This window comes from Ornithodoros turicata, chromosome 8 (genome assembly GCF_037126465.1).
Source record: "Ornithodoros turicata isolate Travis chromosome 8, ASM3712646v1, whole genome shotgun sequence".
Classification (NCBI taxonomy): Eukaryota; Metazoa; Arthropoda; class Arachnida; order Ixodida; family Argasidae; genus Ornithodoros; species Ornithodoros turicata.
The window spans coordinates 18,550,903-18,578,425 of NC_088208.1; the positions used below are offsets into that span (position 1 = coordinate 18,550,903).

The window sequence follows — 27,523 nt, forward strand, 5'->3', positions numbered from 1 at the left end:
CCCCCCCCCCCCAACCCATGCCTTTGGTAGTGCATTTGTGTGAGAGAAACAAAGGTGCAATCCCTCGCCCGCCTGTAAAGTTCCCATAGAACTCCTCCCAAAATATTTTGCTTGCTATGCACAGTGGTATAATGAGCCCTGCATACTTTGTTGGCGAAAAAGAGTGCAAGCACAACTTTGATAGCGGCACAGCGGGAGGGTCAGCTCTAGTCGAAGACGCCCGCGACTACAATTCCCCCTTTCGATATGTACATAATGCAGACAGTGCCATTATATTTAACGCTAAATTAGGAGGTGACGAAATCATTTGTCAAACAGATGCCTTCCCGTTCTGGAAGGCTCGGACGATAGCGGTGATGATAAGGATATTTTGATGCTCCCCCTTGTTAACCGTGGCAATCCTCGTATGCTTGTGAAGGTGCACAGTGGTAACGCTCCACTAGCAGAACTTTGTCACTACGTCCCGCACTTGTGCAGCGTTTTGCCTAAGCCATTTCGCGATAGAGACTAGGAGGGAAAAGTTTGCTTTGCCATACTGACTAAAAATTCGGACTGCTCGATAATTCGGACAAACCTTGTGGCTCCAAGAAGTCCGAAAAATTGGCCAGCAACTGCACTATGACACGGTGCACGGCAAGGACACCTATGCTAGGCGTCCAGTCAGCATCATTTACAAATGAGGTTGCATGAGGTTACAATGCACGGATGAAGAAAGGCACAGCTGAAGCGCAAAGCAAGCGCGACCATTACACGTGTTTGGCCTTTCCAAACATATAGTTCAGTACACAGAAGACAATTCAATAAATATATACACAGTACCAATTGACCTACCATCTGAACGTACCATGGTAAGACTGATTTTGGGAATTGGAACTACGTTTAGTGGGCATCATTCTCGAGACTGAAACAATGGATTGACAAAAATGAAAAAAAAAAAAAAAGGACGGTCTGGAGTTGTCGAATGATGATTATTTGAGTTTCAGCTGTCGAATGGCTTTGACTGTCGACTTTGACTGATCATTTGACCAAGCAGCACAGCACCTTGGTCGAACAATGCATGGTTTAGCAATGTCCTTTTTATGTCCCAAATCCTATCACTGACGTTCCACGGATATTCCTGGGACATCAGTTTCAGGGTAAAAGCATAGTCCCCCGGATGTCCCATGGTTATCCCTAGGCTCTCTGAGAAAGTCCCAGGGATATGCGAACGTCAATTTCCCAATATTCCACGGACGTCCCTGGGACGTCTACGGTTTACTGGGCAGTGGAGTATTGCTGATAAATAGTCACTACTGGGCCAAGATATTGTTCTGCTCAGGGCTATGTGTGCTCGCGTTGTCTGCTTCTGCTATTAAGTGCTCGGCTTTCCTTTAATATAACGCTGCAAAAACTTTGAAAACTACGGAAACTTTGGAACCGTGCACTCGTCCGGAACTAGGTACACACCTTTACGAAACAAACAGGAAAAGTTCACAGGGCGTGCAGTGAGTGCAGCCAAGTGGAGGAGACCTCCAGCTTACACGTCATCTCTTACACCCTCATAAGAAAGCATGCAACAGTGTTTCCAGACTGTCGCTTCAAAACTGACATGCCCTGCTGCGACATGTATGCGCAGTTGGCTTGGTACCCGTCACTACATCAACGGATCGACCACATCCGTTCACTCTGCAGTGAAGTTACCAATGTCCGGGTGAAAGAGAAGCAAGTGGAGCTCACTTTATGGCAAAAGCCCCCCCCCCCAAAAAAAAGTGCCTCTCAGGTGGTTGTGTTCTATGCTTCTACCGATACCTTGTTCTCAAACAGACTAAAAAAAATAGGAAACTCATCACATTGTCCCATCATAGCCGACTCCCTTCCACTTCAACTCCCCACCAACGCGATCCAGGAGGCTCGCCAGTTTGCGCCTCCCTCTCATTCTCAGTCCGTCGGACTCCATGTTCAGGCTGAGACGTCCCAGACCGGAACCGATGCCGAAGCCAAACTCAGAATGGTCCGGCATGGACGGGCCGGCATCGCAGCCACCCGTGCTGCTCTTTAGTTTGAAGTGACACTTTTCGACCCTCAAGACCCTCCGCGATGCATCGGAAGAGAACCCGCTGTCACTTGCCGAGTGTCGGTACTTCTTTGGATCACGTCGCCTAGTGGGGGCGCTGTTGCGGCGGTGTCGGGGCTCTTGCAGTGAGCTGTCGTGACTAGTGGAAAGGGGAGCGGCGCCTTGGTGGTCGCTGAGAGATTCTGATGAGCTAGAGTGAAGGGTGAACTCTAGATGGTGATGACGGTGGCGTGGTTTGAGGCGGTCGCTCGCGAAGTCGTCGTCGTCATCTTCGCTTGAGATGGCGGCCCCGTGTGCGGCAGTAAGGATCGGGAAGTCGTCATCAGCGGCGAAGGTGATTGGACGTCGAGGTCGGTCCTTGCCGTCTACGTTACCCGACACGATGGATGCCCACGATGTGCTGCCGGAGTCTGCAAAAGCAAACATAGCAAACGCATTGTAGCAGAACAGTAGCTCATCACATTAACTTTCACACTACAACAGACAGACGCATAGATCACATAACTCTAACTGCACTATAGGTGAGCAGAATTTTCACATCACGCTGAATTTAGAAAAAGATGTTCAAAGATGTTCACTCACGTGAACGGCGATGTTCCCGCACGTCCCGCTGTCTTCGCATTGGCGGGGACGGCGAGAAACCCCCAAACAGCACTCGATGCCTCCAGGCTTCGGGCAGGAAGAGGCTGTCCTCAGAAAGCCTACGACCGCGTGATGGGGCTGAACGACTCTGCCGCCCCTGTAACGCCCCTAGGGGCCCCTCCTGGCCACTCAGGGGCGGAACGGAGGCGGTTGCCACGTGCAGCAATAGGGTCACCTCTGTCTGCTGCGGTGGTTGGCTTTCCGGAGTGATGTGGTGCGTCATCAGTGTGAAGCGGGGTTGCTGGACGGTGCTCTGTGCAGAGACAGAGAAGCGTTGTTGTAGCTGATGATGATGATGATGATGATTCGGGTTTTTATGGCGCACGGACAACTAAGGTCATAGTGCGAAAAATCTATGGTGAAATTATGACTAGTTGAGCGTTGTTGTAGCATAATGACAAGTGACAGAAACAATGAGAGAAATAATGTCTGCTAATACCAATGCCAATTTTTCTGTGGCAGCAACTAGTGATGGGTGGAAAGCCTCTTTAGACTTTCCGGTATAGTCTGCAGGTGTGGTAATGTTTCGTGAATACCACGGTACATACTATAGGGCCCTCAGTTTTCGGGTTTTATTTTTTGCGAAAATCGGGGGGTAAATATCGGGTTGAAAATCAGGACCTGCCAAACAGGTTAAAATCGGGCGATATACTGAGAAGTGATGTATTTTCGGGTGAAAAAAAAAAAAAAAAGATACTTTTATGTGTTGAAATTAATTAATTAATAATTGGGGGTTTACGTCGCGAGACAACTGAGATCATGAGCGACGCCACAGCGGTTGGTCTGTGGAGTGTTGAAATTAAGTGAAAGAATATTTATTAAGAGACTGGTAGATAATTCACTGTATAACCACTAAGGCTTGCACTGGCCCCTGTGTATAAAAAGAATAAGATGCATGTTCAGTAAAGCATCATCCATCGATGAGCGTTGAGAGCATGCTCGCGCTCGCGTTGGTATGCCTTCTTATATCGTTGGCTGTTGCTGCATCCTCTTTACTACTCCGCGTACTTTGCTGATACAAGATACTCCCTACAACATTTGAAAGTTGGCTTCACCTAACACTTCCGTGTATTGCGTGCAAACCCACTTCAAGGAACGCCTAGCATTGCTTAACTCTTTGTTTCTTCGCTGTTTAGCGTGATTTTTCCTGATTCCTCTGCTATTTTTGGTAACAGCACAAGAAAGGGTCTCGTCGACGTCCACGGAAAGCACTAACAGTACAAAAATCCAGCACTGAAGTTTTCAACTTACTTATTGACACAAGCTTTCATGTAGCAGACTACATTTCTTCGGGTGTGAAAAACACAGGGCATTTTTGGTACGAAACCAGGGTATTATGTACTTTGGTTGGCATTGCCATTCTGCAAGGCGGCTTCACCTCATTATTGAAACGGATTTTGAGGGACAAGGGAAGCTGTCATGGCCCCATTAATCCTAACTTATCACTAAACTAACCAAGTTGATGATGTCTTAGGTTAGTTTAGTGAAGTTAGGTTAGATTAACAGGGCCATGGCCGCTTCTATAATGAAGTTGGTAGTGCGAGGCAAGCTGCCACAGCCGCACTAATCTAACCTAATATATCACTAAACAAAGTGTATGATGTCATAGGTTAAAGGTGGCTTTCCCGTAACACAAATAAATGAATCGAAAAGTTCCGCTAGATCTAACAAACGTACAACACTAAGCATTCGTTGAAGTGGGCTTGACCGCAATACACGGAAGTGTTAGGTGAAGCCAACTTTCAAAGGGTGACGCCTACCAAAGGAACATTTTTCACGCTCGAAAACGGACCCACATGCAAGCGTCCACAAATCCAAACCCGACGTGTTTTGTTTACTTCGCCAGCAAGACGCGCCGCGGTCGGGAGCAAGTCGGGAGCAAGTCGGGAGCAAGTCGGGAGCGGTCGCGCGATTGCCGTAGTTCGCGCGTGTGCGGATCAAGTCCTTGGTTTCTACTTTCGCAAGCCCGGTTTACGGGCTTTATCGGGTTAAACCCGAACTATTTTGATGTAAATCGGGGGGGTAAAAACGGGCCTTATCGGGTTTTATTCGAAAGCTGAGGGCCTTATACATACAGTACCAAGTCGATAGTATCAGGTACCAACTTAGGGCCCCATAAGTAGGGCCTGACTTTTTAGGGTTAAACCCGTATCCGCCCGATATTTACCCCCCGAACGAAATCTGTAAAATTAGGGTTTAACCCGAATCTACCCGAAAACATTCGGGTCGCGTGGCACACTCGTAAGCGTGCATTAAAATAAAGTGTGATAACATTGCTAAACATTAGTTCCATATTAAGACAAATTTTTATTAAACAAGAAAAAATCACCCGAATTCCTGACGACAGAATATGCCGTAACGGGATTTAACCCGAATACACCCGAATTTTCAAGTGAAAAATATCACCCGATATTTACCCCCCGAATTTCGCCAAAAATAAAACCCGAAAAAGTCAGGCCCTACCCATAAGGTATTAATTTGTACAGAAATTTTACAGCTGAAGCTTTTCTATCAACAAATTCAAATGGTGCAAAAGAGCTGGTGTACTGTAAAAAGGAAGAATGGAATGGAGAAGGAGAATGAACTATGAAATAGAAAGGAATGATGTGCAGTACAACGTGTGCACGCTGTAACGAACTACATGTATCGAGGTGCAAAAACTCCTCTAAAATGAATGCATCCAAGTGACCACGATATCAGTGTAAATACTGTACCTCATAGTTCACAACGCAGGTGACGACGGTATCGGGTGTAATTCCTAGGCACCACCTATCCATCACGTATGGTGGCTGCAATAAAAGCACAAAAATTGCACGAATTTTGCAAAAAAGGCACTTTGCAGGAACAACACTTTCTTTTTTTTTCAAACAAAATACAGAAACCGACACTGAAGATTTTTGTTTAAGTTTAATTTGTACAAGCTTTCGCGTGGAGGTCCACGCTTCCTCAGGTACAAAGTGAAGTGGTGACACACATAAGTATATATAGTATAGCCATATACTCGACTAAACATACTGCTGTACAAAGAAAGGGAAGGGGAAGGAGATATGGTGGTCTCCTTCCCCTTCCCTTTCTTTGTACAGCAGTATGTTTAGTCGAGTATATGGCTATACTATATATACTTATGTGTGTCACCACTTCACTTTGTACCTGAGGAAGCGTGGACCTCCACGCGAAAGCTTGTACAAATTAAACTTAAACAAAAATCTTCAGTGTCGGTTTCTGTATTTTGTTTGTGATCTACAGGACTTGACTCCCCTCTTCGTATACGCTTTTTTTTTCAAGCGCAACATTTTGACGATTGTCAGATCGGTCCAAAACTATTTGGACAAAATGAGCGCATCACTATCGGAGCTGAATAAGTTATTCGAGAGAATTAATGAAGTTACAGTTACATGGCCCTGAAATTAATGTAGTTATAGTTACTGGTGAAATGTAGCTCAGTTACTCTTGAGGTACATCAAGCACCATAACAACATCTCCTACAACATATATTAAAAAATGCTGCTCATGGTAAAAGTTCATAATTTACACAAAGAACTAGATAGATTACATAAATACTACTTATATGAACGTTGAAACTTGTGTGTAGAAAACGGAACAAAGTTAAATTAGTCTATACATGGCACTAGACATGGTACTCATCATTAAAGCGGTGAATACCGCCGTAAAAATGGAAAGTATGACCACAGCAGGAAAGCATTCGCCTTTGGAAAGAGCTAAATACCACAGACAGAAATCTATTAAGCACCATAAGTACTAGTCAGAGACAAAATGTAATTAAATTACACCTACAGTTACTCACTCTCGAAACCATACAGGTACAGTAAATATTTACAAAAAAAATAACAGGTTACAGTAATTTGATTACTCGCAACTGATTACTTCGCAGGTCCGGTCACAATTAAGGTAGCGCAGAAGTCATTTTTAACACCCAGTTTTCTTCCTATAAAACTGTTAAGTTTGCCAGTAAGATGCACCATGCGAAGCATTTACACCACAGAGTCATAATTATCGCAGAAATTGAATTTAAAATATGCCGCAAAAAGCGACCGTGCGCAACGGTGGTCAAGAGCAGTACCAGCCTGTGATCTGCCTGGAACCTCGCGCTGACGCTATAAGGAGAACGCTCGTTGATTGGCCTAGAGAAATGTTGTCTGCTACTCGGCTGTTCGGGGTTCTGATAAAGCCTTTCTCCTTGCTCGGTAATGCTTCGGCTGCTCCTTCTATCCCAAATTCTCCGGGAAAACTGGCGAAACAGGTTTACGGCGGCAAAGGGACAATGCGCTGACCCCCACTGATCGGCAAACCAGAACGAGTCTCCTTATGCCGTCCTCGGCGACGTGCCATCATACCTCCTCATCCTCGTTATAGCTGGAGTGGCGAGTTAAGGGTGAAGGCGCGGAGCTATGTTTATGTGAGTTTTTTTCGGGGAAACAAATTGCACACATCAAAACCTTTCACGCTATTCGGTATAATGACACACATACACACTTTCATCAGATGTCTTAATCTGAAATTTTTTTGGATGGCCCTCTGTACTCCTTTAAGGCCCTCCTCACCTGCGCTATTCTCGTGAGAAAAAGCCCTGTAGCCTTGCACTCAAATGTGACATCCCGGATACATGTGGTGGCGAGGTCGTGCAGCAGATGCGGTTCGCCGACATCCACTTCCACAAAGGCCTTCCACTTGTGCTCCCGAGGCCCAGCACCCAGTCTCACGTGGCTCCCAAACAGCAGCGTCAGCCGAGTTGCCAGGCAAGACCCTCCTCTGGTGTGTGCATCGCTCTTGGGCTCCGCACCGCGCGAGCGAGGACGTGGCGGACTTCTGCTGCGCACAGATGCCTGCATTACAAAGCACTGGGTTAAGCGTTTCTCTATTACAGGTCATACAAATGCATCCATAGTTAAAGCGGCGCTAAAGTGTAAAAGATGTCTCTCCATTCAACGAACGATGCTATTACTCTGACACCAACACAAAAGGAACGAGAGTCGGAGGAACAGACAAAGATTAATTTAATTTAAAGCAGATTACCCCTGAGCTTACAAAAAGCCAGTTGAAATGTCGGAAGGCAAGCAAGGAGACTACATACCTCCAGTGGAGGGAAGTCGAGCATCCGTCTGTTGTGTGCCGCAAGCTTATCGATTTCATCCTAAAATCGTAGAACGTACCTTGCTACATCAACAGATCCAGCCCTCAGTATGCATTTCAATTATACCCCCATCACATGCACAACGCAATGAGCAAAACGACAAATCATTCGTACCAGCAGAGCCATTCTGTGGCCCAGTGGAACAATCCCCATGTCCTTTAGATGTTCTTGCGTCAGCATGAGCAACCGTTTGCCCGTGATCCGCTGGTTGCAAAACAGCTCGGCGTACTGCTCCAAATCTCTGGTGCCATCTACGGTGCAAAAAGTGCACACATATTAGATGCAGCTTTTCTGATGCTGTAAAGTACTTCAATTTTGTGTGAATTAGGCACATGGTACATATTCATGGTCATTAAACTTGGCATATTCTGGACTGTACACTTCATGGAGTGATTGAGTTACCTCGTGATACGCTTGAGTGTGCCCGACCCACATTTGATAAAAGCGGCAACATAGCAATGCTTTATTTTTGAAGATGATGATTTGGATGTTTCATTATGTTTCTCCAAATGTCATTTCACATGCTAGTGCTGAAAGTTTGTGATCATAGCATAGTTCTTGAAATGCAAAATCTTGCTCAAAGTTTAATCATGCCCATAAAGACAGAGAAACTCGCATAAATTAGGGGTTTGCAGACATGAGGGTTTTATAGTAATCGCACCAAAGCACCTTGAAACACTTACCATCACATCCCAATTGCTGTATCCAAAGACGCTGTAGCAAAGAAAGAAAGACGTTTTGGTTAACAGGTTGTTCCACAGTTATCGGATCGATTTCCAAGTGATATGCATCCACGGCGTCACAATCATCAATGCTGTATTATGCTGCTCGATGCAGATGTTGCAAGTCATAGCTGTAGCAATAAAACTTTGAAATTTTTCAATCCTAAGCACCTGCTTTGGTTTTGAAGATTTACTGCACCTCTATTTGTGCACTGGGTGATATTAGATCTGAGAACATGGACAGGCACACGATGATGATATCCAAGGCCCTCGGTTTTCTGCGGACGCAAATTCAAAATTCCGCGGCACTGACTTGTAAATTCCGCGATTTTCCGCGGCGAGGAGTCAACGGCTGCGTGAAGTGGGAAACACTTTATTTTCTTGGATAATGTGGGAACAAAAAATATTTTATAAGATTACAGATTCAAAGCACTGTTGTGGTCCAGCATCACATACACGATCTCTTGTGTTCTCATCTGATGCGGTCTGTCGCCTGCAATAATTTTACACCTGCTGAAAGATCTTGCAGCATCTACAGAATTTATACGGACATTATAGGAAGGAGTTTACAATACATGCCCAGGGGAAGTTACACCTTTAGGACACCCTTTTTTGTTCCTTGGCTGTAGGCATTGTTTAAAAGTCTTAACTTCTTGAAGGCAACCTTCCAGATATCAAATCAAAATCCCCCACTGCCACCACGAAACTGCACACGGGGGAGGGACTTCCTCAGGCCAAGTATGCACAATAAACTTGGGCTAACGTTATTTTAAGCTAAACTAGAATCTGTCTGTGTTTGTCCTGCAGCATAAAAAATTTTGTAAAGCAGGCTTCATCTCATGCAGGGAAGCGTCAGGTGGATCCGTACTTTCGGGAGGTGTCGTTTGTATTCGGCGAACAGTCGAATATCCGCAAACCCGAATATTGGCTATTCGATTCGCGAATCTAATACTTCGAGTGATTGATAATCCATTTGAATTCGAGAACTTGAATATCCGCACACCCCTAAAAGTAAAGGATTCCGTGAAATTCTGTGGCAAACGAAGGATTCCGCAATTAATTTCGAATTTCACGAAATTTCGCGGAATCGCTGAAAACGGTGGGCCTTAATGATATCACACGGCTCTTCAAAGCGAATATTGCGTTGTTGGTTATATTAGTGACAACAATAAACTGTAGAACAGTGATTCTCATATGGGGGTCTACATAGGTGTCTCAAGGGTCCTTGCTCTCCCTTTCTTGACAGTGATGTCGTTCGTTGGCTACTCCACAGAACTAGACGGAGTCACGTGTGCTGAGTGCAGTCCGGCAGTGACTGAAGCTAACACAGCAGGAGGAGGAACAATCTGCAGAAGCTCATGGTCTGCGCTTCCAGTGCTACTTGCATGGAGCATTCCTCATCTAAATAACGATAACGCTTGCTATGCACGGGTTCAAGACTGGGGTCCTGTCCATTTCACACTGGCAGTTATGCATTTACCCTGCCCTTCTCATATGGGCATCCCCCTATCACTTCCACCTGTCCACAAGGAGTCTGTGACACATTCGTGGCTGAGAACCACAGACTAGAGCCCTGCACCATCCGCGGATGGAAGCGGATATCCGCGGATATCCGCAAGATATTTGCGGATTCGGATGAAAATTTAGCACTTTCTGCGGTGTGCGGATCGGATGCGGGTAGCTCGAGGTCGGTTGCGGATCGGATGCGGATGCGAAAGCAGCGGATCGGATGCGGATATACCGCGTGCTTCCACCAGCAATTTATTTGTATTGCGCGCCGATAGCGAGCGCATGCACGGGTTCACCCTTGACCGTGCACGGCCAAGACGGGAGAGGAAGCATTCTGGCGTCTCGAATCACGCGAGCACCGGCGAGGTAGCGTTCCGCGCGCTCCAGAAGTCTCTCCATATCGCGTTTGTTGAACGGTTGTTGAAAGGTTCAACTTTGCTTGTCGTCGAGAGTCCTTCCGTGAGAGCATGGAAGCATCCGAAATTATACCAACATGCTTCCGGCGGTCTTTACGCGTCCTTCGAAACGTGCGGATTTTGCGGATCGGATGCGGATGGAGCGTTTTGTTCAGCGGATCGGATGCGGATGTAAACTGTTGTGTACGCTGCGGATCGGACGCGGATAACGTGTGCGCGGATGCGGGTCGGATGCGGATGTCAAAAATCTCATCCGCGCAGGGCTCTACCACAGACATATACAAGCGGAAGTGTAGGTGCAGGTAGGAGTAGGTGCAATTGTAGGTACTTACCACCTGTTCCTCATTCCAAGTGTTCACATTATGTGAATAGAGTTCCTAGAAAAGAAAAAAAAAGTTAAAACACATTACACCGGTAGTTCCCAAACTTTGCTACCCTGCGGGACCCATTAGAACAACAAGATATCCCATCGCTATGCCACAAGCTTTTCGATTTCAGCGCATTAATAGTAAGTTATACATAGCGCCTGACTTTTTCGGGTTTTGTTTTTGGCCAAATTCGGGGGGTTATTTATCGGGTGATATTTTTCATTTGAAAATTCGGGTATATATTCGGGTTAAATCCCGTTACGGCATATTCTGTCGTCAGGAATTCGGGTGTATTCGGGTGATTTTTTTTGTTTAATAAAAATTTGTCTTAACATGGAACTAATGTTTAGCAATGTTATCAAACTTTATTTTAAAGCACGCTTATGAGCGTGCCACGCGACCCAGATGTTTTCAGGTAGATTCGGGTTAAACCCGAATTTTACAGATTTCGTTCGGGGGGTAAATATCGGGCGGATACGGGACTAACCCTAAAAAGTCAGGCCCGAGTTATACACAGAACTGACGCTGAAATTTAATTTGGCAGTGTTGCTGTCGTCACAAGTAGCAAGATGGGCTAGAAAGCATCCCAGACACAAAAATAAACGCATCGCAGCAGGGATGACTGTTCCTATTCACTAAGGTGAGCCTGCTTTGCAGACCTTGTGGTCACCTCCCACAAGCTTTTTTGGGACACAAAATAGTGGGCAGAACACGGTCTTCTTTATCGTTCCTGAGCTGATTCGCGACCCCCCGCTGAATCTGTCACGACCCCCCCACTGGGAGTCACGACCCACAGCTTGGGAAACACTGCATGACACAAACAAACTGGTCACTTTGACACCAAGTACCATCCGCAAGCAAAAAATTCACTGGTGATTTAGCGGTAAATGCGAGAGAAATGCGTCAGCATTAACTGCCTCTTCCAGTCCGTACTTGATTTCCGGGTATCCACTTCCGGTTTAAACCCAACTTCCGGTTGTACACTTCCAGTCTAAACCGGTTGTCAACATCCCGTCTATACTTGACTTCCAGTATGCATTTCTGGTACAACTCGACTTCCGGTTCTCCACTTCCGGTCTAACCTGACTTCCGGTTGTCCAACTCCAGTCAATGCTTGATTTCTGGTTTGACACTTTCAATTACTATATGTATGTCCATTTAATTAACCTCCAATTAGCCTCATTAACTTTCATTTACCCTTTAATTACCTTAGGTAACCGTAGCGTACACGAGGTAATCTCGAATTCCCCGAATTACCTTTAACTATGCTTACTTGCCTTAATTACTCTCAATTCCCCTTTAATTTGATGCTAATTACATTTAGTTACCTCCAGTATAACCTGCGATTACCTTCGGTATTCTTTACTTTCATTTAATCTTTCTCACGTTCATTACCTTTAAACCCACCTGTCTTGCTTTAATTGCTTTTAATTACCTCTAATTACCTTCAATTACTCTTACCACCTAATTACCTTTGACTACTTTACTTTCAAATCATTTGCCTCCACTTACATTTACCCTCGTATATCCCCTTCGCATGTCCACTTATACCGCTGTCTTGGTGAGGCTTCACCATCTCACACACGGACACACACACACACACACACATGCAGCCTTTTCCACTTTGACGCTCGTAACGCTAACGCATTAAAACATTCTCGGGGGTACGATCGACCAGGTAATGATGTCACGTGGCCCACCATGCATCCCCTGCGTCGCTCCAGTTGCTGTTCCTTCTGCTGCAAGCGGCTTTCCCATTCCTCCAGCTGCTTTTGCTTCTGGCTGAGGTCCCGTTCGGCCCGCTTCATCAGTTCCAATGTGGCTTCTATTTCTTGCCTAAACAGCAGTGCGAAAGATTTTTTATTTTTTTTAAGTGTCTTCCTGCAGTCTTGAAACAGAACTTCACTGCATAACATGCTGCTAGCCAATCATCATCCCCAAAGGCACTGGTCTCTACCGCGACTCGTTGAAAAAGACTGGCATACACCTTTTTGTGACACTGTGCGGTGCTGCCTAGGTGTTTTTCGTCGGCTTTCCTCAGATGCTTTAAGACAAATGTTAGCACAGTTCCTTGTGAAGTCGACCCAGGACCGTACCCCCCTGACAGTCGTGATGACCACCATCACCACCACATTGTGACACTTACGCGTCATATTACGTATACTTAGGGCCTGACTTTTTAGGGTTAAACCCGTATCCGCCCGATATTTACCCCCCGAACGAAATCTGTAAAATTCGGGTTTAACCCGAATCTACCCGAAAACATCCGGGTCGCGTGGCACACTCATAAGCGTGCATTAAAAATAAAGTTTGATAACATTGCTAAACATTAGTTCCACGTTAAGACAAATTTTTATTAAACAAAAAAAATCACCCGAATTCCTGACGACAGAATATGCCGTAACGGGATTTAACCCGAATACACCCGAATTTTCAAACGAAAAATATCACCCGATATTTGCCCCCCGAATTTGGCCAAAAATAAAACCCGAAAAAGTCAGGCCCTATGTATACTACGTTAATTGTCACAAAAGGGCGTACACCCCGACACAAATCGGGAGCAATAACGACATCGCCCTGTGCAATGGTTGGCCTGCAGCTTGTTATGTGATGAAGTTCCGTTTTAGTTTCTGAGTGTAGTTATCGTGAAAGTGAGCTTACTTCCAAATGCTCCGCTGGCTTAAGTACACAGAGGCCATATTGGACAGGGAATCTAGTGAAAGATAAACCACATAAACATGCATACCATGCATATAACTAATTTTTATATATACAGTCTCCCCCTCCTCCTACCATTATCCAGGTCCCGTGCTATTCGGACGAGAAACACGGGGACAGATTTCGGACGCCGCAATTTGCCTCCACTTATTTCGGGCTTCAATTTCCAGATCAAGACCAACATTTTTTAGAAGCAGCCGAGTAAAACACCCAACAATGGCCTTCGTTTATCCCGTGTTTTTGACTCTTAGGAACGTGTGAAGTATTCAAAGCACGGCACTTCCATTTTTTGAGCAAACTATAATAACGTTTCCCAGATGGACATCATGACTAAGAGTTAACAGGAGTCGAATTGCTTGCAAGTTATGATGGACAGTTTCCCATGTCCTCTAAAATAGATGCAGGCTTTGTTGCCAAGTAATCGCCGGCCTCATTTATCTGCTATCCGGACATTTTCACTGGAAACAGATAAATGGTGGCAGTAACTGAAAAAAACAACAAAAGAAAACCTCTAAAACAGCAAACAGTAATGGTAAATATAAAATATATATATAATAATTGGTAGAAAGTCTCAGAACAAGACTTTGCCTAATGCTATAACAATGCTAATGATATTCATCAAAATCCCATTCATCCACAGCGAGATGCCCTCATGGAATATAAGATGTGACTGTCCAAAACTGTGACTGTGATACCAAAGGTGCTGAAAAATATTCGCTAGCTGGGTTCGTAAAGACCTCGAAGCGAGATACGGAACCTCATTTTTACTTCATGAGTAACTAATTACTATTCTTTGTCTCGAAAAATCCGGTGCAGTCCACTCATCGTTCACAAAGTATGTATCAGTATTTCACTCACCATCATTCACCATTGCTGTCAGGTGCTGCAGGATACTTGAGAATGGAGGGCGTTCCTTTCAAGCAAATTTTTCACATGTCATCCATAGCACAAGAGGTCAGTAGGCCGCAAACTCGTTACAGGAAACTTTTCCCTGCTCTTACCTTGGCATCCATTTTCCAGCATGCGCTCATGAGGTTTGCAAACGCCGCTGGGCAAGTGCTCGGTATAGTCAGGCGCTAGTTTGAGTTGCGAGAGATAAAGAGAGAACAAATATGTGGCACTCTTAATATTGTACAGCATACACAGAGCCTTGTGGTTCAGAGATTAAAAACAAAACAAAAAAACTGTTGCTGTTGTTGCACCAAAAAAATCACAGAATCAATCAATCGATCAATAAAAAAAAACTGCTTCCAATCCCCGATTTGCATCACCATCACTTCAAGATAAAACCTTGAAAAAACCTCGAAAAAACCTCGTAACCGAACTCACTGAAGTGCAGTCTCAGTCACTCATATCGGCACAGGAGAACGTTAAAAGGGCAGTAAAGTGAAAAAAATTTCACCTACCAGAATTTAAAGATGCCGTTACCTCTACACCAACGTAAAAGGAACAGGATACTTCGGTTACATCATTCGTGATTTGTGAGTGGAGGAAACCACAATTTGAGCTGCTTTCACTCTCCCTCTCATTCTCAAGGAGCACCACAATGCCGAGAGGCCTCGGATTGGTTCCTCAAACGATCTCCCGCGATGACTGGATAAATCGTCTGAGGAGACTAATGGGAGCCCCTTCTTGGGAAAGAGAGGAAGAATGAAAGCGTAAATTGCGGTTTCTTTTGCTAATAATTCGCGAACGACGCGACAGATGAAACACGTTCCTTTTGTGTTGGTGTCGGGGTAACGGCATCTTTCATTCGGAGAGTATAAATTTTTTTTTTTTTACTTTTCACCCAAATATTTGACGTTTCACACCATATAATCAGATCCTGCTCTCTTCTATAGCGTCTAATGTAATACCTGATTTTTACCACTCCCTCCCTTTCAAAAATAAAAAGAATGAATATATATATAAAAATAAACTCTGAAAACAAAAGTGTCTAAGCGTGCACATTTGTGCAGACAATCATATCGACTACTTACTTCGTCTTTCTCTACGACTGCCCATGCAACCTGGAAGCCTTCGATGCCTTTGAAAGGCACTTCGTGAGTTAGCAGCTCCCACAGAACCACACCAAATGACCAGACATCACATGTTTCTGAAGATGGCAGGCACTGGATGACCTGCACAAAACACAGGAGGAGGCATTGGTACATTGCGTAAAGTGGCATCACTGGCTTTTCTTTTTCATTTTAAGGCCATTTAGTGCAATAAGGATACCATCCACGTGGGCCGGCAAGAAAAAAAAAAAAAAGGCAAGAAAGAAAACAAAGAATGCCAGAGGTGTACCTAGATCAGTAGCCCATGACGGGATTGAAAACCTAAAGTGGGGCCCAAACCTTGACGGTGCTATCGCGCACACACACACACACGAACACACAGACAAACAAACAAACAAACAAAAAGAGACTGTACAGGAATGTGCGAAAGTCGGGTTTTCTTTCGGGTAAATAAAAATTGCCAATTTTTTTTTTTTGCCAGACAGTATTCTTTTCGAGTTGACCTCAATGCCCCGAACTGTAATTTCAGAACGGGGAGACACTGCAACTGCCATTTTAAAACATGAACAGAATTCAAAATGCTGTTGCATTTCTACCTCTGGAGCCATCCAAGGAAGCGTTCCTGCAAGGGACATCCGTGTTGTACCTCCGAGGAACCGTGATGCCCCAAAATCACATATCTGAATGGGAAAAGGTCAGCAACGCATCTTATCACTGTTACAACATGAAACTGCATGGTTGCACAGCCTAATAGACACATAAAACAAGGGCCTGCAAAGCTGAATAATTTACATTCAATGAAAGAGTGAAGTCAAAAAGAGAAGCAAAGTACAAATCTGGAAAAAAAAACCAAAGAAAACAGACTGCAATAAGACTGCACTAGGTAAGAAAACGGAGTCACATGGTATTTTTCAAAATTTGGTGCACTTTTTTGTAGTCTAAAAAACAAAAAAGACAGAAAAACTATGTAAGAGGATCTTGTTTGCAACCAACTAAATCCGGGGTTTCAAAGACATTTTGTGACTTGCATGTTTTTATTTTATTTTTTTTTTGCTTTAGAGCTGACTTTTACAAACATACATCATTAATTCCAATTTCAAAAATACATAATTAATTTGGAGCAACATACACACACAGAGAAAAAAGAGACTTTCACAAGACTATACTACCAATCAAATTTCATTCTCTGTGAAATCGTTGTTTTCACTGTCGTGTAATGCACTGTTATTCTCTCTCTAAAGCTCAGCTCAAGTTACACGAAACACTGTGCATATGTCTGTACTGTTACTGACTGCTGACTGTTACCACCTTGTTTCAAGTTCAGGAAAACTTCAGTTCCCAAAGAGACTCTATTTTTGAGATATTTATATGACTCTGACGTAAATATTATGTGAGATCACAAACAGACCATCAGAAACCATGTGAAAGGGCTAAAGAAACCAAAGAAATGTTCTGGCCATGAACACAGAAAATGAACTTACCTTGCAAGTAAAGTCAGCACAAATAACGACTGCAACAATAGAAACAGATGCATGTGTTAAGTAAAACCAGTGCACGAATACCCCTGACAGAACAACAAACTTCCCTAATATGTGCCATCTTGATGTCTTAACTCAACGAGCTGTGTGACAGTGTCTGAATAATCGAGCAAGTCAGCGACTGTACATATTAATTTCATTACTGCAATGGTTCAGGTCTACCAAGTTGGGTGTCGTTATTGTGCCATTCTACGTCATATGTTTGTAAATAGTGAGTCATCTACAGGTTTTCCCGGCGATTTTAACCCAAGTTCCAGCTACATTAATCCATGACCCATAAAGTTCGCATGGCACGTGGATTAATTTCGACGGCGCTTGGATTAAAATCACTGGGAAAACCTGTAGATACCGTAAAAGTGTTTTTTTCCCCACACAGAACGATTTTTCGCATTTTATGTGAGTGCCAAAAATCCGCTAATTTAAATACCAATTACTACCAACGAAGTAGTACACTGTTTACTGTAAATAAATAGAGCCCGAAGTTTTAGGGTTTTACCCGATTCTTCCCCGAATTCTCACCCCGAATTGAAGGTTCACTCTTTAGGGTGAAACCCGATTTTTACCCGGCAAATTCCCCTCACTGGGATGTCTGTAGGAATGCACTAACTTACTTGTTTGGCAGCAAATGCAGCTACATCACCGTCTGTACCAAACCACTGAGTGGTTTGAGTAACTGAGCCCAATTTCTCCCCGAATTTAGCATACTGGAAGTTTTTTCACCCGAATTCGCATGAATTTAGTGCGCATGTTTATTTACCCGATTTTTACCCCCCGAATTTACAAAAAAAATATTTCCCGAAACCTTCAGGCTCTACAAATAAACTGACTCCGACATGAACATAGCGGGTAATGTAGTAATTGACGCAACAACACCAGGATGTGGAATTCCGAATGCAACACAGCTAAGCTTCTTCGTACGAGACTACGTGCCTGGGGTTCTTCTGGCGGCCTAGGTACTGCACTAGCGCACAGTGCCCGCTTTCGCTAACCTCACCGATGACCGAGCAGGGCAATTTTTTTGCTGAGGGGAATTGCATTATCGCAAGGGGCTTGGTCTTTGTTCGAACGTACCTCCAACGGGCTTGATCTCTGAGATCACCGAGAAACATGAGCCCGTGTTTTCCCGAGATTTTAAGTTACAGCGAATTGTTTCTTAACCGATCCCTGCACCAAAACGCGAAAATATGTTCCTCACGAAATCAACGACTTTTACGGTACACGTTGCTACGCAGTTATAAGTAAGCGCATGGCATCGTGGGATCAGTGCTGCTGAAATGGAGAAGTTTTCGTCATGGCTACATGGTGTAGCTACATGACAGAATATGTGTGCCGACTTCAGATGATGTTTTGGAAAGATCCCTACTGGAGTTCCTTAATAATCACTTACCATTTTTAGATTTGAGGTCACGATGAATAACTTTAATAGGAGCCTCTTCATGGAGATAATGCATGCCTTCAAAACAAAAAAAAAACAGTATAATTTCACAGTTGAACTCTGCCATACATAAACCAATTGCCATTGATTTGCACATTTTTCCTTTCCCCCTCTATGGTACACAGATTGATGGATGTACACAAACCAGCATAAAATGAACTGCAAATGAAAGATAAATATATCTGAATGTCTGGCTAAACTAATAAGGAACATAATCGTACCATGGTTGTCCTCTCCAGTTACCAACCATGAACAACACGCAAGAATTGTGGCGAGCGACCACCCGAAGTCCTCCTCTCCACAGCTGGCCTGACATCCCTCTCATCATCTGCTCATTCCGAGCTACTCCGCCAACGCGGAAGACCGCCTGCTTTTAACATCACATCTCGTTTCTACGTCGCCCCGACAACGGTAGAGTCTGAGCAGAATTCTTTTTTTTTTTTTTTTTTCATTTATGTTTTTTAGTTAATGTCTCCATTATTCTAGCCAACGTTCACACTCTGCATAGTGAATACTACATTAGCACGCAGGAAAGCATTAATGATGGTTGCAGAAGTTTTGAAGATCTCTTCATGGTCCCCTTTAAAGCATGCAGACGGTATTGCTTGACAGCATCACCGTCTCCGCAGCATCCCCAGAAAAGAGAAGTGTGGACTGCTTTTTAACATAATAGGAGGTGATCCTGTCTGCAGGCAACAGCATAGGTAACTAAAGGGCACTAAAGTGCAAAAATTTCTCCTTGCTGAAAGAAAAATTTATGTTACCTTTACAATAATACAAAAGGAACATGATTCATTCTTGATTTCTGAGCAAAGAAAAAACTGCAATGTACACTTTCCTTCTCATTCTCAAGGAGTGCGACGATATGGAGAGGCCTCTGATTGGTCTCCTCAAGTGATCTCCCGCGATGATTGGACAAATCATTTGAGGAGACCAATGGGAGCCCGCTCCGCACTGTTGGCATTGTTGAAAAGGAAAGGGAGAAGGAAAGCGCAAATTATGGTTTCTTTTACTCATAGAACAAGAATGACGCAATGTACGGCTCTCGTCCTTTTTTATGTTGGTATCGAGGAAATTAGAGCTCGATCTCCGGGACACAACATTACGCGTGTTCAAGTTACTGTATCTTGCAACCTGTATCCCCAGCTTCAATAAAAAGTCTTGTTTGAGAAGAAGTCGAAGAAAAATCTTCACTCAAAAAGCAAACACATATGAAACCTGTGCTTTGAAACCTGTTCCATAAGCAGGTTTACGTTTGACAAAAATCTCAGGTGCATCCTGAAACAGTGGCTAAGAAGCGAGCGAGCTGGTGACTAGAATACATGATGAAAGGAAACCCCACACTAGGGAGGCGGCGAAAAATGGTCACACGAGACTTCGTGTGTCGTCTCCCAAGTCTCGTTTTTTTTTTTTTTCCATCATGTACTGTGGTGTATATCGGCTTACCAGATGCGATTTGAATTCCCCACTGAAGAATCTGGTTAAAGCTCAGCATGGAGTCATTCTCTTGCTTCGCGAGGAACGCATACAGGGAGCCAAGTTCTGCATACTCTGGAAGATAAGATAAGATAAGATAAGATACTCTGGAAAAGGGAATAAGGAAAAGAGGAAGCGGGTACAGGAAATTCAACAAAATCTCTCACCTGTTATGATGCAAAAGTTGGGGGCTTTTGTTGTTGCTCCATAAAACTTGATAATATTCCTGTGGCTGAGCACACTCAGGACTTGTGCCTAAACATATGACAGCACATTATGCTCTCAAACATAAAGTATGTGGCTACCTAAACACACAGCATAGAGCACACTGGCAAAAATGCAATAGTATACTTTCAAAGCACCATGGATGGCACCTCCAATATTTTTTTTTTTTTTTACTGCGTGATATCAACATGCTACCTTCAGGAACTGTCATGCAAAATGTTTCCTTTGGGAAGCATACATTTCAAATTACTTTACAAGAGTGTGCACAGCGGCGGTGATCTCTCCCAGTTCATTCCAGTGCGCTGTGACGTCAGACCATCTGAGCACTTTTATTGGCTGTCAAGCACTTGTTGTCAAAGAGAAGAAAAGAGCCACTCAAGAGCCCGTACAACATCAACGAAAACATTACTGTGAACTACTTGTTTAAAAATTTGTCATGGGCATCAAAGAAACAACACAGCTGTGATATTTTTATAAGGATTCTTGGGACACTCCGTCATAAACCTGTTCGGCACCCTACCTCATCCACCCAACACAGTTTCTCAATCAACAAAGTTCTGGCTTTTTACTAAAACATCAACCATTCCAGATGAGCTATATTTGGGACCCGAGCCTCAAACTTGTTAATGCAATATATGGGTCTTCCGAAGCTGGAAAAAAGGAAAAAAAAAAAAAACATTTATGGGGGTTTTATGCGTGGTGGCACACGGTAAAAATCACTTCGCACCAAAATTCCCTTGGAACATTTTGCATCTATTCATGCAAGGAATAGTACTTCAAATCCTCCATTCAGAGCCAGTGTGGATAAGGCCATATATAAAGTGCTAGCGTTTGTGAAGACCCCCGAATCCCGTTCAAATTCAAATCCCGTTTGAATTTTTCATGCGTGCAAAGCCATACTTGCTCTACACCTGCTCTAGAGCACCCTACTTTCCAGCCCGGCACTGGAGTTCGGAGCCGGCGTATGTTAATCTGTTTATGAGCTATTGAACGCAAAAATTTTAACCTTTCAAGGGCACGCCTCTGCCGCAGTGGAACCAGACCCAGTGAACTCAGTGCGGAAGATGGAGAAAACTGACTGTCGTAACGTTTCATAAGAAATCTAACTGCCTTACTTTGAATTGCTTCTAGAACATTAATGTCACTATTGAAATGAGGGTCCCAAACGACAGAAGCGTACTCCAGAATTGGACGTACTAAGGTTTACGTATAGATTAGCCGCGGCTTATGTGTGATCTTTTCCTCTCGCGTGCGCTCTGTGGCTGGTCTGATGACTATTTTTTCCCTGCTATTTTTCCCCACACGCCGGTTTTAATGAAAGGGCCGACTGTTGTCTCTGGAACAGCGCCGCCCTGCCAATACACCAACAATGCGTAACAGGGGCGCGTCCTCATTCGAGTAGACTGACAACACAGTGATTCATGTCTTCCGGAAGGCCACTGACCCGTCGATCCACGAAAAACACCCCATAAGGGCATAATCCGATCTTGGTAGAACGTTGGAACTGACCCTCCTTTGTTGCACACCATGGCGACCCTGCGGTATGGAATAGAGTCACTAAATAGGGAGCAGAGTAGCGACACTGAGCCACGAGCCGGCGAGCGAGACCGACATCTTGGGTCCGGCGCGGATGCGTCGCCTAGCAATGGGACACCAGTCTCCTCCTTCTCCGCCGTAGAACAGCGTGCGGTCGAGCCAGCTCACGACCGGGGAGGCCAGTTTTGGACGGAAGGGACTCAACATGGACGGCGCGTTCTTGGAAGGGGAAACCAGGTAACACGATCGGCCCAATCGCGGACACCAAATGGCGGCTCCGGCGCGGAAAAGGAAAGGAAAAGGAAGGAAAAGGAAAGGTAAGGAAAGGAAAAGGAAGGAAAGGAAAGGAAAAGGAAGGAAAGGAAAGGAAAAGGAAAGGAAGGAAAAGGAAAAGGAAAGGAAGGAAAAGGAAAGGAAAAGGAAAGGAAAAGGAAAGGAAAAGGAACATTAACTGGGCCCTCATGTCACGATCCGTGGCCAATTGCCCCGTGCTATGCGCCACTGCGGAGAAAGACGAAGAAGAAGAAGAAGGAAAGGAAAAGGAAAGGAAAGGAAAGGAAAGGAAAGGGAAAGGAAAAGGAATGCGATACTCTGTACCCTATTTAGTGACTCTAGTATTGACCACAGGGGTTAATGCCTTTTCTACGGTCTCCTTTGTCGCACAAACCAGTCGCGTCGTATTGCCAGCGCCTTAGTATCTGCCCGAAAATTTTCAGAACGTTCCTAAAAACGGGTCCTGTAGGCTTATGTGTGGTGCGGCTTATACGCGTGAAATTACGGTACTCGTTGATCAAGAATTTAACACTCACCTCCTTTTCGAGTACGAGCAACTTCTTTACAGCAACAACCATGTTCTGCGACTTCCAAGCCGCTTTATAAACACTTCCGAAGGCCCCACCACCGCACCGTTCGTGGAAGTCCAGATCGTCAAAGTCTACTTCTAGGAATGGAGGACACGAAAAGTCAGACGCGAACGAAGCCCCTGACGCAGCCACCGACGTGGACTCGGTCGCCCTTGACTTTGCACTTGATGCAATGTCTGTGATGTCGTTGCTGGCTTCCTCGGAGGAACTTCGGAAACTTCCGTTAGCTTGGATGTCCTTGGGACCGGCTGAACTGCCAGCACTTCCACCGGATTCTGCAGCCATTGTTCATTAACGAAGAAATCCTGTGGGCTGCAAAGCACCAAGAGACGTATTTGTAAAGGGTATGCAAAAATGTGCATGTGCGTGTGGTATAGACTTCGAGAGCACTAATTTGCAGTGAACACGGATCAAAACGTAAATTTTTGAAGTAAACATTCATGAATACGTCATCAGTATGCGCAATATATGAGTTAAAGCAGATGGTCGGGTACAACACATTTAATGAGACATTTATGCATCACACAAGATAGAAACTTGTACCACTAGAAACTACTGCACTCTGCTAGCATTAGGAACATGTGGAAGCTCTATACACAGTCTATTCTGCGTCTGTGTCCATACCGTCGCTTCTGCTCAACTATATGGGTAGCAACATTCCCAATAACACCCAATATCCGATTATTTATATATTTTGTGCACAAAATATGCATATATGTTATATTTTATATATGTTTTATATATACATATATATTTTGTGCCCTTGCACACATGTCCTGATATCTGTCAATGGACATTCTGGATGTTCTCATGGCTGTGATGTATTATTGGGGATGCAATGCTGCATAAATGCTACTCCGAGAAGGCAGAGATGGGTTACACAAAACTTGTCTTACGTTATGGACACGATAACAATGTTGATACTTTGCATGAAATCCCTCTTTCCGCACATCATACAGAAATCAATCAACGATGTTTACACTTCCAGTACTAATTAACACTCTTCTAAAACTAGGTATCAATATATATTTAACCAGCTTCAAACAAATTCTGAACAATTTCATTAATTTGTAATGTACATCGCTTATATTTGTACTTTGTGTCTGTAAGTGTGCTATTAAATTTGTGTATACGGATATATACATATACGTGGTGTAACGTACACACTGACAATCTTGCACTGAAACATTTCTCATAAGTATTTGTAGTGCTGCTTGCTGCTGTTACAGGGTTCTCAGACCTTGTGAAGCAGCCTTGATACATTTTGTCAAGCCTCCTCATCGTATGATGGAAATAAATTGCATTAAAATACAATAAGTCTAAAGACAAGTATGCAGGCATGGTATGAGTTCAGTAAAGGGCCATCAAAAATGAATCGCCACAAGGACAGCGAGATGAAGTTAAAAGGATTGGTACAGAAAAATGGTGCAACAGAAAAACGCAGGCTACGTGCAGTGCAGAATGACTGTATGTGGGCTATGTTGCTCCAAGAGCTTACATGTGGATAATCTCGAAAAGGTTCTAATCTGACACATCTTTTGTGTCAGAGAGTATAGCCACGATCAGTGCGAATATATATGTCTATATATATATATATATATATATGACGTTTCAGATTTTCCCTGCTGCTTGAGAAAGTACTATCTGTGGTATGCAAACTTTACACAAGCGTGCGTGCAAATCCTATACTGCTAGACGCTCCCCCCACCCCCCTGCCACAGGCCGAGATCGGGGTGGGTGCACCCCCATGCCCCCACTTTCCAAAGCCCGAGTCCAGTCAGAGAAAAATGCGCTAACACACAAAAAAACAGCACTGCAGTAGACCAACAGAACAGAAGCCCTAATAAACCACGCTGTGCTTGAAAACGCATGAGGCGATCGTATAATACTTTTATAACAATTTAAAAATGCGACGCTCTTTAATATCGGATATGCCAAAAAGCAGTACGACGCAACAAATATCCAAAACGCGAATCAATAAAAGTGTTCGAGAGAGCAACCGCTAATCCGCTCATGGAATTCAAATGGAAACGCCACTTATTTTTCAACGCATCTCGCGCGGACTAAGAAGAAGAAAATCGCTGTCGTAAGCATTTGCAACAAAGTTTCAAACCGGCGTCACGACGACTAAAGTCTAATCTATTCGTTTTCGGTGATGTCCAGCTGAGGAGAATAAGGTGAGTGTTTGATCAATTACGAGTCTCCAATAATAGCAGCACAGCATATTGTGTCTCCATTTGCGAAGCCCCTGCAGATGATTGCGCGATTTCCTTGCAATCCTGCGTAATAGCTCCAAGTCCAACGCACCAGATCTCATGCATCTCTCATATCCCATTTACAGCTTCAGACTGACAATGCGATAGAATGAACTACTGTGAGCGCAAGTCGCTGTTCACGGCCTTGTAGCAGCTTTCGTTTTTCTTGTCATTTCCGCCCGGGGACTAGCCGACCAGCCTACGCACTGGCGCGATTACTTCTTTCACAATAATCCAAAGCGCGGAAAAACAGCCAAGATAGGATTATTTAATCACACATAAATTCGTGCACTAGCAGTTTATCCTACCTCAAGCTCCGATAAGCACCAGGAAAATCGAAACGTGTTTATAAGAGCGGACTACTGCCAGTACATCCGAATCACGTTAGGCTTAGCGCAATGCAGACGACCTCTGTAAAGTCACGTGATCTTTAGTGCAGCATATTGCCGTTAGAGGCGCCCCGCAGTTCGTATTCGGATCGGGTTGCGTGTTCCTGTCCAGGTGACCAAATTTAGAACGCGTTCCCAAACTCTGTCGAGAAACTATAAACAAATCCTCGTGAGCGCCCCGAATACTTTCTAGGAAGTTGTCAAATTCTTCTCTCAGTTCCGTCTTTGTTGTGTGGCAATGTGTTGACCAGTAAACATCGTGATTTTCTACTGTGTGCTGCTGTAAAATACATAATTCCAGACGAAGAAATTTAGAGGGAACGCGATCACGCCCAGAAGGTAATGTTGAAACGTTTCTCCGCTATGAACTCCAATTTTCTAAGTATCATCCGTTTGAGTTTTGTGTTTTTGCGGATTACTGCGTTGCGTTACATAACGCTGTCGTCGGTGACGCTGTGAAGTGAATCATATGGAGGCGCGTGGACGGATGATTTAGAAGAGAAAGAAAATGGAGATACGGTAACCCGTACCTTCGTAGACAGGCAACACTTTCGAGACCGCGAATGTTATGTTGACTGTCTGTGTCCCACGGTACCAAATAAAGGACATCATTAACTACTCTCTTCAAAGTGACTATTATATATGTCCTTAGATCAAAGTAAATCGGGAGTCCGCCCTCCTATGACACTCTGCTCTTCTTCGCCAGTCTATTCTTACGAATGGGGCCTATTCGTCTACGCCTAGCATTCTAGGCATAGAATAAGATAGAACTATGCATTGAAGAGATGTTCTTATGGAAGAACAGTCTCCGGCCACCGATCCCAGACTTTTGCTTTGATCAACCTCTACCGGATCGCCGGATATTCTAATTTTCGATATGACATGGTCACGGGGGGGGGGGGGGGGGCGTCCAGTCTTGGACAGCACAGCACGTAACATACCTATCTAACACGTAGCACCTCAGGCCAGTTGCAGCACTATGTGACATATGAGTACAGAAATTGAGGGGATGGGGGTCAGGACGTTCGCACCTATAGACGCGATTGGTGCTTGCCGGAGATAGGAATATATGGCACAAAGCAGCGGTTCATCCCCATGCAAGAACCACTCGAAAGCCACGGGATACATGACCTGTATAACGATGTCACCCCCTCGAGGGAGAGAAGGGCAGACGTACCACAAGGGACTCAGTGCCAGAAACTGTGCCATTGCCTTTTTGCTCAAGTGCTCTCGGTTCTAACCTGCTTCGCAAAGAGGGCGAGTATCGCAAACGACCCCAGGTGTAATGGAGAAAAGTAGGATCTAAAAATTCTCTCCGACTGGGAGAGGCATCTGAAGTAGGTCGGGACACCTTGCGGTTACGAAGCAAGAAAAAGCAAGGAAAATGCACTTGGTAACAAAAAAAAGAAAAAAAAAACAGAGAGAGAAAGAAAGAAAAAGAGAAAGAGTGAGTTATGCTATATTCAAATAAAAGTGCCCAGCACAATGAAAGAGAACGAAGTTGTTACTGCAGCTTCTATCAGAGCTGACTCCATAATGTAAAAGCCTGCGAGACTGGACGACACAAACACACAATCGTGTCGTCCCTCTGTGTGCCCAGACTCAGCCTTTTACATTATGGAGTTCATTCACTAGCTGGCCTGCATATACGGCCATTCAGTTGCCTGCAGTTCGCCTGCAGTTGTCTATCAGAGCTGACCTCTACAAAAGGGAGGCGGTTCGGCAATTTCCCGCGTTTGAGCCCGAGAGGCGGAAGCTAACGTTGGCAACACGGGTCAATGTGGAGCGTCCAAATCAGCAGTTACTCGTTGCTCCTTCAGTGGGGCGCAAAGTACAAGACGCCAGGTCTCGTTTTTTCATGTTTGCAGACGATGACCGACTTTGATAGCAGGTGACCCAGAACTCCTTGGGTGGTACGGACCATGATCTGTTTTGTCGCATTTTATTAACCTATGTTATTTTGCTTCCCTTCGGTGCTTCGCTTTCTTGCAACAAGAAAGTAGTCTTTTTATACGAGCAATGCAACCGCGACATCATCTTCGAAAAAGTAAAAATCGAACAAAACCTCATTTCATGCGTTCGTTTCCCATGGTCCACCTCACTCAAGAGCTGCCTTTTTCTTTTTCTGTGTCTGCTTCACGTTCATATCACCACATCCAGGTGGCGCTGTCTACAACAATGCGGCATGCTGACGTTGCGCACCTATCTTATTTTGTATGCTGGCGCCAC

General features: G+C 44.4%; 2 protein-coding genes across 3 annotated transcripts in view; one reads left to right on the plus strand and one right to left on the minus strand.

Moving 5' to 3' along the window:
* On the minus strand, window positions 1-25,323 carry LOC135366599 (mitogen-activated protein kinase kinase kinase 20-like). The gene is made up of 20 exons (XM_064599378.1): window positions 25,214-25,323; window positions 22,597-22,962; window positions 20,194-20,281; window positions 19,997-20,101; window positions 18,503-18,568; window positions 17,059-17,087; window positions 16,174-16,257; window positions 15,560-15,700; window positions 14,582-14,656; window positions 14,439-14,493; window positions 13,524-13,575; window positions 12,563-12,698; window positions 10,827-10,871; window positions 8,531-8,561; window positions 7,962-8,098; window positions 7,788-7,847; window positions 7,258-7,539; window positions 5,410-5,484; window positions 2,636-2,948; window positions 1-2,463 (listed from the first exon to the last, which is right to left on the minus strand). Exons 2-20 carry the CDS (start codon window positions 22,933-22,935, stop codon window positions 1,826-1,828), a joined length of 2,751 nt encoding a protein of 916 aa, XP_064455448.1. The 5' UTR covers window positions 22,936-22,962; window positions 25,214-25,323; the 3' UTR covers window positions 1-1,825.
* The window catches only part of LOC135366597 (RING finger protein nhl-1-like), a 53,799-nt gene continuing 51,002 nt past the window's right edge, over window positions 24,727-27,523 (plus strand). The window contains exon 1 of one of the 2 annotated variants that reach the window (XM_064599376.1): window positions 24,727-24,827. The gene's annotated coding sequence lies outside the window, so the exon portion shown is untranslated. Of the gene's footprint in view, window positions 24,828-25,482; window positions 25,634-27,523 lie in introns of those variants that run through there. The other variant, XM_064599377.1, reaches the window with a different exon arrangement.

What these genes read in the sequence shown, in the direction of transcription:
- LOC135366599 (XM_064599378.1), bottom strand. Translation starts at nt 22,935, where the DNA reads ATGGCTGCAGAATCCGGTGGAAGTGCTGGCAGTTCAGCCGGTCCCAAG. An exon ending in TGCTCGTACTCGAAAAGGAG is followed by an intron (nt 20,282 to 22,596) that starts GTGAGTGTTAAA and finishes TCATATGTTTAG; the next exon opens with GCACAAGTCCTGAGTGTGCT. An exon ending in GGGAATTCAAATCGCATCTG is followed by an intron (nt 18,569 to 19,996) that starts GTAAGCCGATAT and finishes TTTGTTTTGAAG; the next exon opens with GCATGCATTATCTCCATGAA.